This window comes from Amblyraja radiata, chromosome 13 (genome assembly GCF_010909765.2).
Source record: "Amblyraja radiata isolate CabotCenter1 chromosome 13, sAmbRad1.1.pri, whole genome shotgun sequence".
Taxonomy (NCBI): domain Eukaryota; kingdom Metazoa; phylum Chordata; class Chondrichthyes; order Rajiformes; family Rajidae; genus Amblyraja; species Amblyraja radiata.
In genome coordinates this window covers 58,255,358-58,273,440 of record NC_045968.1, presented here as the reverse complement: position 1 = coordinate 58,273,440, position 18,083 = coordinate 58,255,358, and the positions used below count along the sequence as shown (strand labels likewise).

The 18,083-nt window shown below is 39.6% G+C and overlaps 1 protein-coding gene across 4 annotated transcripts in view; it reads right to left on the bottom strand.

Moving 5' to 3' along the window:
• Positions 1-18,083, bottom strand: part of atp11b (ATPase phospholipid transporting 11B (putative)) — a 185,160-nt gene that overhangs the window by 44,294 nt on the left and 122,783 nt on the right. For all 4 annotated transcript variants that reach the window (XM_033032162.1, XM_033032163.1, XM_033032161.1 and 1 more), the window contains exons 24-28: positions 15,395-15,522; positions 12,846-12,984; positions 11,377-11,442; positions 9,040-9,143; positions 5,486-5,651 (exon numbers count right to left, since the gene is read on the bottom strand). In XM_033032162.1, the coding sequence (XP_032888053.1) occupies positions 5,486-5,651; positions 9,040-9,143; positions 11,377-11,442; positions 12,846-12,984; positions 15,395-15,522 (603 nt within the window). The remainder of the gene's footprint in view (positions 1-5,485; positions 5,652-9,039; positions 9,144-11,376; positions 11,443-12,845; positions 12,985-15,394; positions 15,523-18,083) is intronic.

Here is an 18,083-nt window from a genome sequence, read left to right as displayed (position 1 = left end):
TAGAAGAATCAAGTTCATTAAAATAACCCCCTTCTCTGAATATCACACACATGGGCGCAAACTATCCCAGTCACTATCAGCCTCTGATAGCCAATTTCAAGATGCTGAAATCTATTCTTTAACTCAGCAGCTGCCCTGTATAGATACACATATCAGGTTTTCCAATTCAGCCCTCCTTGTCATTTCAAATTAGCATGAAAAACATGCATCCACCCAATGTCAAATACCAGCTCTCGCTTAGGTTGGCAATTCCTTTAACACAAACAGCAATTTTTATTAGATAAACAATAATTTAAATTTTACGTTCAACCGCTGCTTAGTCACAATGTAAAAAAAGTCCAAGTTAAAGCAGCTCCGAGCATGTACTACAATTTAAATCCATATTAAATGAATGCATAATTTTTGATATATTTCATTTGGTTTTAAGTTCTGGTACAATGTGTGTTGTGGACAACTTGCACACTTTTAAAGATTTGGTTCATTGCTTCAATTTGCAAATATGTAAATGTTCCCTACTAAAACAGCTATGTCAGAGACAAGCAATGCTGGAATCAATTAATCCTGAATGTACCACTAATATAGGAAGATAAGTTTTTTGAAGAGGTATTGATGATGGATGAGGGTAGGGCAGCCAATGTTGTTTTCATGGACTTCAGTAAAGCATTTGACAAGGTCCCTCGTGGTAGGCTGATTCAGAAGATTAAGATGATTAAGATGAATAATAATAATAATGGATGGGATTTATATAGTGCCTTTCTAATACTCAAGGCGCTTTACATCGCATTATTCATTCACTCCTCAGTCACACTCGGTGGTGGTAAGCTACATCTGTAGCCACAGCTGCCCTGGGGCAGACTGACGGAAGCGTGGCTGCCAATCTGCGCCTACGGCCCTTCCGACCACCACCAATCACTCACACACATTCACACACAGGCAAAGGTGGGTGAAGTGTCTTGCCCAAGGACACAACGACAGTATGCACTCCAAGCGGGATTCGAACCGGCTACCTTCCGGTTGCCAGCCGAACACTTAGCCCATTGTGCCATCTGTCGTCCCGAATGGGTTCCACAGTGACTTGATTATTTAGATTCAGAACAGGCTTACCCAGAGAAGACAGGGCAGTGGTGGAAAGGTGGCATTCTGGCTAGAGGAGGGCTGTGCCTAGTGGTGTTTCACAGGGATGAGAGCTGGGACCTCTGTTGTTTGTTTCAGTGCAGACAGTGAAGAGGCTATCAAGGATACAGTAGGATATAAATCAGTTACAGATATGGATGGAGCAATGGCAGATCTGGGCAAGTATAGCATCAAATGGGATGTCAAATGTAAGGGGAAAGTCTACAGTTAATATCAGGATCCTTAACAGCATTTAGAGATCTTGGGGGTGGTGCTCTTGCCATGGGTGGAGGTTGAAGGAGATAAGTTAGTGGCATTTATAAGACTTCTGGATAGACATATGTATATGCAGGGAATGGAGCAGTATGAATTACGTACGTAGATAAGTGATTGTGACAGGCAGTGTTGGCTGAAGGACCTGTTCTTGAGCTGGATTGTTTTATATTTTATGTTCTTGATAAGAGTTGGTCTTGGCAGCATGTTCAGCACAGACAATGAGGGTCAAAAGGCCTATTCTTGTTGAAGGCAAAAATACTAGTAGAATGGTACAAAAAGGCATTGAGTATAATAGTGAGAATGTTATTTTGCAGCTTTATCAAATAAACTTGGTTTGGGCTAATATATTAAGGGCAAAAGATTAACCAGGACGAGAATGGGGTCCCTTTTAGATGAAGGAGTATTGTAAGCTTGTCTTCGTTGCTAGGGGAACTGAATATAAAAGTCAGGAAGTTATGATGCATCTCTATATGCCTTAGGTTAGGTCGCTTTTGGAGTATTGCGTGCATTTCTGGTCGCCCCATTACAGGAAAGATGTGAAAGCTTTGGAGAGAGTGGAGAGGAGGATTACCAGAATGCTGCCTGGATTAGTGGGTTTCAGCCACAGAGAGCAGTTGGATAGACTTAGATTGTTTTCTCTGGAACGTCAGAAGTAGAGGGGAGACTGGGATAGGTATTTAACATTTGGAGAGGCAGCGAGGCAGCGATGGAGTAGACAGTCAGAACCTTTTTCACCAGGGCGGAAATTGCCAACACTATAAGGTAAAAGGGAGAACGTTTAATGGAGATGTGCAGGGCAAGTATTTTTTTTAAATATAGAGAGTGGTGGGGTCTTGAAACGCATTGCCGTGAGTGAGGGATGGGATGGGAAGGGGAGGTTGGGAATTTGGGTGGAGTGGAGGCAGATACGATAGTAGCGTTTAAGAGGCTTTTAGATAGGCACGTGGAAGCAAGGAGAATACAGGAATATGGATTATGTACAGGCAGATGAGATCAGTTTAACTTGGCATCATGTTCGGCACAAACATTGTGGACCAAATGGCCCATTCCTTTGCTGTACTGTTCTATGTTGTCCTAAGAGCATTGAGGCCTCCATGTGTGGAGACGTTAATCAAATATTTCTCATCTGTATTTATCATGTGGGGAGACATGGATGCTAGGGAACTTGGGAACATGATGCAAAACTCGGATAACAGAGATAGTGTACAGGTAATCGTTGGCTGGTGCTGACTTGGTGGGCCAAAGAGCTTGTTTCCATGCTCTATCTCTAAACTAAACTGGTGCATAAACACGTATAAACCCCTGGAACCAGATCAAGTGTGTCCTAGGGCAATGCGGGAAACTAGGAATGAAGATGGCTGAGATATTTGTACTATTGATAGTCACAGGAAGACTGAAGAGTGGCTAATGTTGTACTTTTATTTAACAAAGGCTACAAGGAGAAGCCTGGGAATAACAGACGATGGAGTCTATTAGTGCTGGGTAGTTATTGGAGGGGCTACCTAGAGATAGGATATGGATGCATTTAAGAAAGTTTAATATGGGATAGTAAGCATGACTGTGTATGGGAAATCGTGTTTCACTAATTTGATTTTTTTTGCAGAGATGAGGGCAGTACTGTAGACATTAGCTACATGCTTGTTAGCAAGGTATTTGACAGGGTACAGCATTGTATCCTTGTCTGGAATGTTTAATCACATGGTATTTATCCATGGTGAACAAATGGATACAAAAAAGTAAAAGAAAACGGGTGGTGGTGGATTATTTTTTAGAAAGGAGGCCTGTAATGAGTAGTGTACCACAGTGACCAGTGCTTTGTTCAATGTTATTGGTTATTTATATTAACATCTGGATGTGAATGTAGGGTGGCAGGGTTAATAAGTTTGCGGATGACACTAAAATTGGCGTTGTAACGAACAGTGATGACAATAGCATCTTGGTCAACTAAGTAAATGGGTCGAGAAACGGCAGATGGTGTTTAATTCTTAAGATAAGAGGTGTTGCACATTTGTAGGAGGAGCAAGGACTGGACTTGTGCAGTAAATGATAGGGCCCTGGGAAGTGTTGTAGAAGAGAAAGACCAATGGGTGCAGGTAACCATGAAGGTGATGACAAGGATGGACAGATGGTTAAGAATGGTCATCTTCATCAGTCTGGATACCGGGTAGAGGAGTTGGACATCCCCATGTTCTAGCTGTGAGAAAGCATTGCTGCGGCCACATCTGGAGTACTGTGCACAGTTCTGGTTGTCCTGCTATAGGAAGGATAACATTAATCTGGCAAGAGTGCAAACAAGATTTACAAGGCTCTTACGGGTCTGGAAGATTTGAGGTTTGAGGGGAGGCTGGATAAGCTGGGTCTTTTTTCCTTGCAGTGTAGGATGCTGTGTAAGTTGAAGCTTCTAGAGGTATGTAGAATCCTGAGGGCGTTAGATGAGGCGAATGGCCACAGTCTTTATCCCAGGGTAGAGGAGACAAATACTAGGAGGGCATTGGTTTGAGGTGAGAGGAAAGATTTAAAGAAGCTCAGAGCAGCAACGTTTTTAAACACAGAGCGTGGTGCGTAAATGGAATGAGCTGCCAGAGGAAGTGGTTTTAAGAATTAAGAAATTTAAACGACTGTTGGACAGATACAAGAATAGGAAAAGTTTGGATGGGTTATGGCCCAAGCACTGGCAAGTGGGATACACTTGGTTAAGCAACTTGTCAACGTGGACGAGTTGGTCCCACAGCCAGTTTCCATGCTGTACAACTTTATGACCCTATGGTTTGCTGGATTAGGTATTAACTAGAAGGAGAGGTTGGACAAACTTGGATCATTTTCTCTTGAGCGTAGGAGACTAAGGGACGACCTGATAGGTTTATAATATTATGAAGGGTATAGGTAGGTTAGATAGTCAGAATAATTTTCTTAGGGTGGAAATCTCAAAATACTAGAGGTAAGAAGGGGAAAGCTTAAAGGATACGCGTGGAGCAAGTTTTTTTTACACACTGAGAGTGTTAAGTGCCACGGTGTTGGTGGAAGCAGATATGACAGTGTTTAAGAGTTTCAGAAAGGCACGTGAATATGCAGGGAATGGAGGGAGTTGGATTATATACAAGCAGAAGGGATTAGTTTAATTTAGCGTCATGTTCAGCGCAGACAATTTGGGCCAAAGGGCCTGATCCTGTGCTGTTCCTGTTCTACATTCTGTTTGTTCTTTCAATTTAATAGCAGGAAAACTGATTATTCAAAATGTTACTAATCAAGTTTACATCCAAGTATAGTCATCACTGTAAGATTCAACTTATGTGTACATACAAATCAAGGTCACATAGGTTAAGAAATATCTTAATATGATCAGCTGAACAAATTAGGTGATCAAAATATTGTAAAACATTACGTTGATACACCTTTAAAATATTTCTACTGCTCCTCATACACTTATTACAACCATTTGACAAAACCAAATACTTAAGATTTACTATGAGGGTCCTGCTAAAAAGTACCCAGTTCTATTGTTCAAAAAGCTTCTCATATTATTAACCTGTGCACAGTTGCAAGGACCAAAACGTGTGTTATCTACATTATAAACCAATACATACATTGAGAGAAGTGATCCACACACATGCGATGACACAGGAAAATATTTGTCAAAACAACAGTGGGACCAAAAGCATTTCTCATAATTTAACCCACAGATATAATGCAGATTAATTTTGATGTCAAACTACTTATGCTTGTGTTCAACTAATACCATATTGCAGGTTTATAATTCATTATAAATTGACCACAAACAAAACATGATATCTAAAGTGAACTGCAAACCTACATCATGATAAGGTTATCGGAGAGAGGAAGTCTGAAGAAGGGTTTCGGCCCGAAACGTCGCCTATTTCCTTCGCTCCATAGATGCTGCTGCACCCGCTGAGTTTCCCCAGCAATTTTGTGTACCCTCATGATAAGGTTATGCAGTTTCATTAAGAGGTCATGACTTAAAGTACCAAATGTACTATTTTATCCAGTGATCTATTATCCAATGATCTTAAAGTTTTCAACTCGATTTTAAATGCAATACATCTAAAATGTGCTACTGTTGCTAGAGTGTGGGACCTACCTGCGATCTTTGTGCCAAAGTTGGTCGTGAATGTCTCCAGAATACTTTTCTTAGGATATCTGGGAACAAACAGCCAACTACTATGACGATAATGCCAAGCCAGACCTGAGCACTGGACAACAAGTGGTTGAAGACTGCATATATACTTTGTAACTGCAAAAATGGCCTAGGAAGAAAGTGGAGACACATTTTGTTGCACAGTTCTGTAAAGCACCACTTGGATTATATGCCCTCTAATGTTACAAACTCAAATATCTAAACCCACATTAATAATGGACCTGATTTTCAAAGAGAACAACAGTGAGGCAATCAGTTCCACGTGTTCTCTTTAGAAATTAATAAAAATAGGGATAGTTCACTCCCATTCTATTCTTCCCCGATATGAAAAAAGGGAAATATTAGAAAGAACTTCTAAAAAGCGGTAAAACAAAAAGAAAGGAAAGGGGTAGGAAGAATAATAGAGGAAGGTAAGAAATAGCTGATGCTAAAACATATTTTCTGTCTGTGCTCAAGGCAAGAACGTTGGAATCTAAAAAGGTCCGATGAAAGCATGGAAGATAAAATGAATGAAATTAACAAAGTAAAAATACCAGAGAGATTATTGCAACTAAATGTAATTGTTTGGGGTTCTTACTAAGCTCACTGCGTTTAAGTGTCAATTTTTCTAAATTCCATGTACTCTGTGGTAGCTGTGAACTGGAAGGGAGCAAATGAAGCATTATTCAATGAGGAAACATTTAAAATTAAAGGCAAGCTCAGTCAAAATCAATTGACAGGAACAAGCAGTATTTCTCTATTATGTGGTGTAGGGGTATTCAGAAAATCTCAACACACGTCAGAATTTATGAAAAGGAAAGTGTTCAAGGAAACTTTGTGTGGATATAAGGAATAGAAAGAAAAGGGAGAATGAGTAAATATAGCACATGTGGATTCGCAGGTGATAGCAAAGGTTGTTACTCAAGCAGTCTCAGGGTAGGAAGTAAAAGAATTGGCATTGAGAGAACTGGTAAAAGGACAAAACTTGACGAGGAAATACGCTTGTTTTCACAATATAAAAAACAGTGCTGGAGGAATACAGCAGGTCAGGCAGCATCAGTGGAGGGAATAGATGCCAACATTTTGGTTTGGGACTCGAAAGAAGGGGTCGAATTTGAAATGTAAAATGTCCATTTCCCTCCATGAATACTGCCTGACCCGCTGAATTCCACCAGCTCTAATTTCACGTTCAAGATTCCAGCATGTGTAGTCTTGTGTCTTTGTTTTCACAATGGCAACTCAATTGCTACAACACCTTGAAGCTCAGCTGTTTACAATCAGCAGTTATGACTAAAGTCATAAAACGTTATGGAACCAAATGTGACCGCTGAAAGATGGCTGGTGATATTAAATTGGGTGTGAAAGTAAACTATGACAATGATGATAAAATATGCGAATCACTTTGAACAGAAGCGGGGATGGAAGATTGGTGGCACGAGCCTATACTTTCGAGAGTTCAGGCAGAATTACTGACAAGGTAAATGCTAGAAAGTTATATCCTCTGGTGAGACAGTCTTGAATTAGTAAAATGTATTTGTTTATTTAGGGCCAAGGTGATGAGGGATGAGCTTGCTGAGGAATTCCAATTTCTAAAGAGCATTTCATGGAGCAAAGGGTGCTATTCATCTCCTGAGCCAGCCATCCTTAAAAAGGGCCAGGATTATTATATTATATGATAAGGATCCTTCAGGATGTTATTTTAAATGAATGTCATTATTGTAATTTGTTGAAATAATTTGCACTCACAGAGCTGCTAAGTTTTGTCAGAACATTTCAGTATTCTAGTACCTGAAAAATCAGTATTTTGCTGAGGAAATCAGTATTTTTACGCGGTGCCATTTTGCTGAAATCTTTATTTTTTTTAATGTGCGGTCATACCCATGTAAAAGTACAATGCATAACTTTGCTATGAATTGACATGTCTTCTACGCACCTAAAGGGCCTGTCCCACTTGGGCGTAATTTGCGCGTCATTTACACGACATCATTTACGCGTCACGACGCATGCGTGATGCATGCATTATGCGCGCATGGCTCTTGGTGACGTCGGCAGTGACCCGCGGCGCCCCAGGAATTTGGGATTCTCAAAAACCTTGCGAGCCACTTACGAGACGCGCAAATGACACCCAAGTGGGACAGGCCCTTTACTTGACATCTCTTTGTATACTGCTGTTTGAACGGCTGCTTCCTGCTTTTAGCACCAGATGATGATGTAGAAGCCATTTTGGAAGCCTCCCTCTCCTTCCCTCACTCTCTCTCCCTCCTTCCTCTCTTTCCCTCCCGCTCCCTCCCACCCTCCCTCTCCCTTCCTCTCTCTCTCTCCCTCCCTCTTTCCCTCCCCTCCCTCTCTTTTCACTCTCTCCTTCCTTTTTTTCTCCCTCCCTCTCTTATTCCCTCCCTCCCACTCTCTCCTTCTCCCTCTCTCCCTCCCCTAACAGTCTGTGACCCATAGCGCTGTGGCTATAGCGCTATGTGTAAAGCCCATAACGCTATGTGTAAAGGCAATAGCGCTCCAGCTGGGAGCGCTATTTTTAGAACCCATAGCATTGTTCGTTTAAATTCCCATACGTTAAACTGACAGTGCTGTTTAAACCTGGAGTGGGACAGGCAAATCAAAGCTTACAAAAATAATCATCCAGTTCTTGAAATTTAAAATACTAATAGATTTAATCTGCTATAATTTTTAGAGGTACAGTATGGGTTTTTATATCCTTGCATTTTTTAAGCAGCAAGATGAAACAGGAAGTCGGGCTGATTTAAAAAAAATCCGTATTTTACAAAGCAAATCCGTACATCCGTATTCTGATCGCATGTACAAAATACGGAAAATCCGTACTGCTTGGCAGCTCTACACTCATTTACATAAAACTAAAACACCTAACAAAAGTAATGACTGGCCTGTGTTATGTGATCTGGTTGTTAATCCACCACCTTCTCCCCATTTGTAAAATAACACAATTAGTAGAATTATAATTTGTCTAATTATCTTTAGCACCCTGTGGCCCTTCTTTCATTAATCAAAATTAAAAAAAAATATTTTACATTGTTTCTATTTTATAAAATTTTGTACAAAATCCAGAGGATACTGTAAAAATATTAAAACAGGAAGATGCTGGAAATACTCTGGTTGGGCAATATCTGACATTAATTTTACACATTAATTGGCTCCTCAAAAGCATATTTGATTCATAATTAATTTGTGCAAAAATGTAATTCATTTAGTAAACCTACCCATCCCTTCCTCACTCCCTCTGCAACCTAAAACTAAATTGTTTTCTCCTTCCCAGTTCTAACAAAGAGTTTTCAATGTGGAACGTTAACTGTTTCCTTCTACAGATGCTGCCTGAACTGCTGAGTATTTCCAGGATTTTTCCGTTATTATTTTAGACTTCAAACATCTTAAATGTTCAAAAAGTCTCAGATTAGTGACCATGAATATATATATTCTCATGTTATTTGAATATAGACATTTTAAAATGTCACTCTTACGGGAAAAAAAGCAATAAAAAACAAACTTACCAAAGTGTAGCTCCATAAGCCAAAGCGAAGGCAAAGTAAAAAATGACTGAACCCCACATAACAAAGTGGTTTATCCAGGTCCAGTAATATGTCTCTATTCCAAGCTTATTTTCATTTGCAGCAGGAGAAAAGTGAGAAAGAAAAAAATAGAAGAAGGGTTACTCGGATAAAAAAACATCAGAAGCACCAGGTAGATGGGGAAAACATAATTGGTGAACCACAGCTTAAAATAAATTCAAATGCAAGCATTAAAGCATCAGATAAATGAATTGCTGGAACTAGAAGTTACAATGTACACATCAGTCATGTCTAATGAGGATTATTCATTGACAACATTCTGAACAGATTTGACGCTTGCACAACAAAAATAATATTTTCTATTTCTGTAGTTATAGGACCATGTTATAGGGAAGATATTGTCAAGCTTGAAAGGGTTCAGAGAAGATTTACGAGGATGTTGCCAGGACTAGAAGGTGTGAGCTATAGGGAGAGGTTGAGTAGGCTGGGTCTCTATTCCTTGGAGCACAGGAGGATGAGGGGTGATCTTATAGAGGAGTATAAAATCATGAGAGGAATAGATCGGGTAGATGCACAGAGTCCCTTGCCCAGAGTAGGGGAATGGAGGACCAGAGGACATAGGTTCAAGTGAAGGGGCAAAGATTTAATAGGAATCTGACGGGTAACTTTTTCACAGAAAGGGTGGTGGGTGTATGGAACAAGCTGCCAGAGGAGGTAGTTGAGGCTGGGACTATCCCAACATTTAAGAAACAGTTAGACTGGTACATGGATAGGACAGGTTTGGAGGGATATGGACCAAGCGCAGGAGGTGGGACAAGTGTAGCTGGGACATTGTTGTGGGTTAGCTGTGCCGAAGGGCCTGTTTCCACACTGTATCACTCTGACTCTAGTTATGTGTACTTCATGTAACAGCAATTATTTCAGAAACTGCAAGAATTTCATGGTATTCATGGTATCTCAAAACCAAGTGACAAGGTAAGAAGTGCTAAGCATATTTTGCCAAGGACAAGACTGTGGACGTTGTAGGTTGATGAGTTCAAGGCCCTAGACATTGTAGGGTGAGGGCAAAGCTGTTGACATTGGACTTCAGCGAGGCCTTGGATCAGGTTTTACATGTTAGGCTGCTTTGGAAGGTTAGATCACAAGGGATCCAGGGAAGACTTGCTGACTAGATACAAAAATGGCTTCATGGAAGGAAGCAGAGTGGTGGTGGGGTGGAAAGTTGTTGTTTGGACTGAAGGGATGTGACTAGTGCTGTGCCTCAAGGATCACTGCTGGGCCCATTGCTGTTTGAACTTATATCAATAACTTGGATAAGAATGTATGTTTGCAGATGACACTGAAATAGGAGGTATTGCAGACAGTGAGAATGATTATCACAAATGATAGAAGGATCTTGATCAGCTGGGCAATTGGGTCAAGGGATGTTTAATGCAGTTTAATGCAGATTAAGTGCGATTGTTAGAATTTTGGGAAGTCAAATTAAGGCAAAGGGCAGGCGGCTCAGCGGCAAAGGTTCCGTGGCAAAGGGTGGGACCCTAGGGTGTGTTGTAGAGCAAAGAGATCCAGGAGCACAAGCACATCGTTCCCTGAGAGCGGCGTCACAGGTAGAGTGGTAAAGAATGCTTTTGGTACAGTAGTCTTCATTGGTCAGATTATTGAGTAGTAAAGTTTGGACCGAATGTACCAGTTGTATAGGAAGGATGCCATTAACCTGGAAAGAATGCAGAGAAGATTCGAGAGAATATTGCCAGGACTCATGGGCTTGAACTATAGCGAGATGTTGGCCAGGCTAAGACTTTTCGACTTTAGAGATAATAGTTATAATGCAAAAGGTCCCCGTTAAAGACAGGGCGGCACAGTTGCGCAGCGATAGAGTTGCTGCCATAGTGCCAGAGACCAGAGTTTAAGGTTCAAGGTCAGTTTATTGTCACATGTACCAATTAAGGTACAGTGAAATTTGTGTTAATTCCTGACTATGGGTGCTGTCTGTACAGAGTTTGTATGTTCTCCCTGTGACCGCGTGGGTTTTCTCTGGGTGCTCCGGTTTCCTCCAAAGAATACAAGTTTATAGGTTAATGGGCTTCGGTAAAAAGAATTGTACATTTTCCTAGGGTTGAAGGACCTGTTTCCATGCTGTATCCCTAAAGTCTAAAGGACTTTATTCCTTGGAAAGCAGTAGGCTCAGACGTTCTTATAGAGGTGTATAACATCATGAGGGGAATAGAAAGAAGCTAGTAGAGGAGAAAAAGCACATTAGTAGTATCAATCAATAAATGAGATCAATGTTTAGGCTTCATTTCAGCATTTTATACTTACCTTTAAGGTAACAGTTATAAACATAACCGTGAAGACTAGAAAGCCAAATGTCCAATTTCCAAACATCTAAAATGTAGTTAAAAAAATAAATCAACCCATATCCTTCTAAAAGAATGCATATTATTGCTGAAATAAATGATTAACTGATGCAGATCACTTTTGCTGAAGCAAAAAAAAAAAAAAAAAATCCCCTTTATAAATGTTATATAATATTAAACATATTTAAGGCAAATGGACCAAGTTATTTACTTGGTTGCATCCTGGTTCCATCAAATATTCAACTAACAAACTGCAAGTTTATTTTTGTGAGCAATTATTAATGAATAATGCCCATGCAATTTTGCACATGATAACTAATTCCACAATGAAATTGAAAAAAAAATCACTTTAATATATATTCCAAGGGTTGAACAGTAAATAATGAGAGTCAGCAGCATTAGATTATACAATTATGATTGTATTGCACTCTAGACAAAAAAAAACTCTATTGTGCATTTAAACATTTATGCAGAAATGTTCACACAATGTCCCAGCTCAAATAAAAGGTCTTGCATTAACGAGCAAATGATCCAGTTAGATAATTTCAAATAAAAGCATACAAAGTCTCCAGGCTTCTTTAACTTCAAATATAAAGTTGAAATGTTGCAATTAAATGGAAACTATAATTTTGAAGAGATAATGCACGATAACTTCAAGACTATTGAATGTTACTTATGATAATGTTCGGAGATATGAATTATCTTGCATTGATTACAAACTGCTTAGACTAATATCGTGATTTTGTATGAAAGGCAGGCAAGTTCACACTATTCATGTAATGCAAATAAATTGAAATGCCATTGGCTCTATACCTTATCTAAAATCATAAAATTAATATGGTATTATCAAAGATAGAGCATGGGATGTGGTTGTGTAAATTACTGGAGATAGAGATTAAAAATATGGATATTCCGGCAGTCAGAGTTGGGAAGTGGAGACATGGATAGGCCTTGACGGATGCTGGGCAGCAGGTATGTGGATTGGTATGTGTCTGGACATGAGGAGCAGGAACATAAACAGGCATATGACTACAGTTGTGGAACAGTAAAGTGGATAAGCCTGAGGCTGGTGCTGGGGAGCAGGAATGTGATTCGATGTATTGCCAGAACAGATCAGCAAGAGCACAGGTAGGCCAGTAGTAAGGCCAGAGTCGGGTTGGTGTAGCAGGCCAGCTACCTGCTATTCCTCTTCACCAGCTCCAATGCCACACTTATCCATGCCCGGACCACTGGCTCCAGCCGCACAGCTAACCAGAAAATAGTATGCGGCCAGAGATTCAGAATGTGATTCAGTTTGTGGCCGCAAACAGTGACCGGGAATGGACATTTATTTATGCTCCTCACAATTTAACAAATGAAGGTGGCAAATTTTATAAGATTGAAATGTAATTTAAAAATAAAGACAGGCAAGAATCAAACCGTTTGTCCTACCTGGCCATTTCCCATCATAGATGTATTTTCTCCCCTCAGAAGATAAGCACCAAAGAAAAATATAAAGGCATGACAAAATCCTAGCAGAGTCCAATACAGAAATCTTTTGAGAGACAAAATCTCATTTTTGCTAATCTCCCTGTGAAAATACAAAATAGTACTCATGCAAAATATATCATACAAAATATCATCAAGACCATTTTTAATTTGTAGAGCCTATTCATAGTTTATTCACATTATGGCCTTAAATATACAAATAGGCCAATGTTTGCTGAAAATATAAAAAATATAAAGGCAACAGTCAATAGTGTATAAAAATTCAAAGTCACAAGAAAGACATACAGAAATGGTGAATTACTAATATCAAAGACCCACACCACCCTAGCCACGTTCTCATCTGCTACTACCATCGGGAATGTGGTACAGGAGCCTGAACACAGTGACTTCCAGGTTGAAGAACTGCATCTTCCCAGCAACCATCAAGCTCTTGAGTTCTGCACAACATTAATCACCTCAGCAGCTATGACTTACTATAGATTTTGTTTTTATTGCATAGTGGGAACGATGTTTAACTTATTGTAGGTTTTGCACTAACAGGCCTATGAAGCTGCAGCAAGTATTTTTATTTTTTATTTATATGTAAAAATACAGCATTGAAACGGGCCCCTCGCACCTACTCACAATACCTAGTTTTAAAGTGAAACGATATAAAGCTTTGGAGTAATTCAGCTGACTGAATTAGTCTGAAGAAAGGTCCTGATGTCACCCATCCGTGTTCTCCAGATATCCTGACCAGCTGAATTACTCCAGCAATTTGTGAATTTTTGGTGGGTGAAGAGGGGCTCAATGGTGCACCTTGCGAGTCAGGAATAGGGTCAGAAGCCGGGGCTCTAAACAGTCAGGGAGACGGTGCGAGCGGGGATGGGTCGGCAGGTCCGTCCACTATATCCGACATTAAAATTAGGTTTATTGTCTTTGCAAAACAGTTAGGAGAGAAGATCGAGAGCAAAGTTGATACTTTCATGACCGGAAAGAGCACTCGCCACTCGCAATGCCCCCTGTGGCCGCTCAGGGAACTTCAAATAAGCTCTCGTAATTTTGTCTGGACTATAGGGGTGGGCGGATCATCAGTTGCTGGGAGGGGAAAAAAATAAATCGGTGTTCAACCTGTACTAACTTCCACCCTAACTTCAAATGTACTTGGACTATCTGACGCCTCTCTTCCCCTTCTCAATTTCTGTACCTCCATCGTAGCGGACAGATTATCGACTGAAGTCTACTACAAACCCGCTGACTCCCAGTTACCTTGACTACACCTCCTCCCACGGTGTCATTTGCAAGGATGCCATCCCTTATTCTCAATTTCTCGCCCGCATCTCCTCCGAGTCCCCAAGGTCTGTTCTCATTCCCTCTCCACCCAAACAAATTAAGGATAGTGTTCTGCTGGTCCTGAGTTTTCATCCTGCTAACTGCTGCACCCAACACAATATACTCCTGACATTTCTGCCGCCTTCAACGTAATCCCACCACCAGATATTTCTTCCCATCCCACCCCTTTCCGCAGAGACTACTCCTTCTGCAACTCCTTGGTTCGTAATAGTTAGGGAGTAACTTTGCATATAATACTCTAATAGCAGCTGCAGTGTTGGTTGCCAAATTTCAAAAAGGATGTGGAGGGTGTAGAAGTTTACCAGAGCGCTGACTGGATTAAAGAGGTTAGACAAATTTGGATTGTTTCCTCTGGAGTGTTGGAGGTTGAGGGAAGACCTGATGGAAGTATATAAAATTATGAGAGACAGATAGGTTGAACAGTCAGAATCTTTTTTACCTACCCCTTCCCCCCTCCACCCCACTATCAGGGTGGAAAAGTCAAAGACAATAGGGGTAGCTTTAAGATCAGAGAGGGAAAGTGTAAAGGAGATGCGTGGGACAAGTGTTATTACACAGAGAGTGGTAGCTACCTGGAATGTGCTGTCAGGGATGGTGGTGGAAGCATACAATTTAACGTGCAAGAGCCTTTAGATAGGCACATGGACATCTGGGGAATGGAGGGATATGGAGGCAGAGGAGATTAGTTTAGATTATTTGGCACAGACATTATGGACTTTGGATCGGTTCCAGTGCTGTTCTGTTCCATGTTCAAACCCAGCATGTTCAATCTCAATTGCTGCTTAACCTTGTTCACACCAGGAAAATATTAAGTGCTTCTGCTGTTCAAGTTTGAATTAAATAAAATTCATGCATACTTCTACTTTTATTTTACACTTTATTTTATGTCACTCCTTTACATAAACCATTTTTTAAAAATGCGGTATTGTATTACATAGGTACTGAAGGAAAAAAAAAGCTCTATGAGATGCGTAACTCAGGCTTGAATGATAAACTAGATCTCACAAACATGTTTATTCTTGACCAGATGGTAGCACCATCACTTTGTAGCAGAGTGTAAAATCCATACAATTCAAATATTTTTCAGTCCCCCAATTCAAATAAAAATCAACCATTCATCACATGGAAACTAAAGACATGCAAAATCAAATTCAACCTACTTGTACAATGCTGGTTTACTATGTAATGTCCGAGGGTGCACATCTTGTTCAAACAAACTGTACATGAGGATGGGTAAGGAAGTGAAGCAAATGTTGTATAACGTCAGAAAAGCACCATCATACAATGTCTGTAAGAAAAATATTAACGTGGTACTTTTTAAGTTTAAATTCTCTCTTCACCCATTAGATATGCACTTCCACATCTATAAATCCTTCATGCACTTTTCTGATTATATGAATGTCAGTCATGTGTAAAATAAATCATCTGTGTTTTACAGTCTTAAAGGTGATACATCTGCATTGATTTTTATTACCCTGTGCAAATGACAGTAACTTCACGATCTGAAGGTGGAAATTCAAGTTGCTATCAGACATTTGCAGTAATAGAAACAATAGACTTTGCAACATTTGATACTTCAGAATTCATTATGGGGAAAAAACCTCAGCTAATTACTCACTTTCATCCTGTGTTTATTTCATGGCTTCAGCATCCATAACATTCAGCATCCGCATGTCCTGACCTTTTCAATTCCTCCACTTTCTTTCTCTCCCACTCCAAACCCACATAGCACAATAATTTAAGAAGTCGGTATTTCAATTCTGACTTTGTGTTGTCTCACTTTATTTCACTCAATACATAATAACGCTGCCTTCACTCATCCAGTTCTAAAATTTGTCTTCACATCTTTCACTAAAGTTGCTGCTTTAAATTCTTCTTTATGACTAAGCAATCAACCTCATAATTCCGTGGCTCAGTGTCAAACTATGTCCACAAAGGTGCATCTAAGAAATTTTAAAAAACTAATAAAATCAAAGACTATTGAGTCAAATGTTTCTCTCAAACTATGCTGCCTGATTTAGAGGATCTTCAGCATTTTCTGCATTTATTTTCCATGTCAAGTATTGATCCTTTGTCATTGATTTATAAATATAGGATGATGTTGTGACAACATACATGCCAAAATTGAGTTAGATAGAGCTCTAGGGGCTAGTGGAATCAAGGGATATGGGGAGAAGGCAGGCATGGGTTATTGATTGGGGACGATCAGCCATGATCGCAATGAATGGCGGTGCTGGCTCGAAGGGCCGAATGGCCTCCTCCTGCACCTATTTTCTATATTTCTATCCTAAACAATGGTTGTTTTAGGAAATAGGACAATTAATGGGGGTTTGTACAATGATCCCAAAATAACCAAAGACTGACAATCAGTTAAAAGCATTCTTTAAAAAGATATTCAAATCAGATTTAGAAAAGAGGAAAATTAGATAGTTGCTCTAGCAAAAATGAACTGATTTTAAATTCGGAAGGGATAGGGACTCGAAAGAGTCAAAAGAAAAATTTGCATTATTGTTAAATTCCACTAAATTGTTAGATGATACGCTTACAATGAAAATATTTTTTGGTTTCAATCTAAAATATCTTTGCTACGGATTATCTTTGCTGCCATTGACCTCATAACATTGTGGAATGGCTAGAAACAGTTTCTCTGTACCTAAACTTTTTATTCCCACCACCTTCCCCCTGCAAAAGCAAGAGAACAACCTTTATTCAATTCATCTTATCCTTATGGTTTCCCCACCTGAATTTGACCTGTTTATATGGATAATTTTCATGTCTTCCATTATGACATTGGGCTGGCTGAACTCGTTCATTGCCATGAGAAATACAAGCTAGATATCTCCCCTCATCAAGTCTTTAATATTCCTTTTTTTGACGTCCTCTAAAAAAGAATGATTTACTTTGTTCTCTAAAGACCTTTTTTAAAAACTCACGTCCAATTTATTTTTACATATTTCCTGATATTCTAATATTCTACCATAAATCTTAACATCGATTGCCTTTTCTTTCAATACGACATCATCCTTCAGTTAACCGTGGATGGATCATCCTTGTAGTCCTTATTTCTCAATGATACAAATCTTTGTTGAGAATATATTTATGAAATATCTCCACAAACGCTTGCCATTATTTGGCGGTTGTTTTAGCTTTCATTCCATTTTACCACTTAATTTTTGTCAATTTTGTCTTTACTGCTTATGGATTATAAAGTGTGTGTTTCAGACCATAGATTCTCACTGTCAAACAGAATATGAAATTTGATCATATGATTACTCTTTCTCAGAGTATTCTTTACTACTAGAACGTCAAGTAACCTTGGCTCAATACATATGATAAAAAAAAAAAAGTTTGTTCCCCGTTTGGTTCTATAACATATCATTGTAAGAAACTATGCACCCCAAAATTTATCTACAAGACTATTTGTTTGTCCAATCTATTTGAAGATTAATATCACCCATGTGTGTTCTGGTACTATTTTTGTAGCTCATGATTAATTTTTAATTCATATTCTATTTTTTAAGCAAACATCTGCTACATCTCATTAGTTAGGTCCAAGGTTCCCACCTGCTTGAAAATAACAGATTAAGGGGGTATGCGATCTCGCTCACTCTCAATTCTGCACTGGACCACATGGCCAATAAGAACATGTATCTTAGCCTGTTGTTCATCGGCTACAGTTTGGCAATCAACACCATAAAAACTTGTTATCAAACTCGGGGAACTGTGTCTCGGTCATCCCAATGCCACTGGATACACACCACGGCAGGCCACAATCAGTACGAATTGGCAACAACAGTTCCTCCTCGATAATAATCCGCCATGGGGCACCTCATGTCTGTGTGTCCAGTT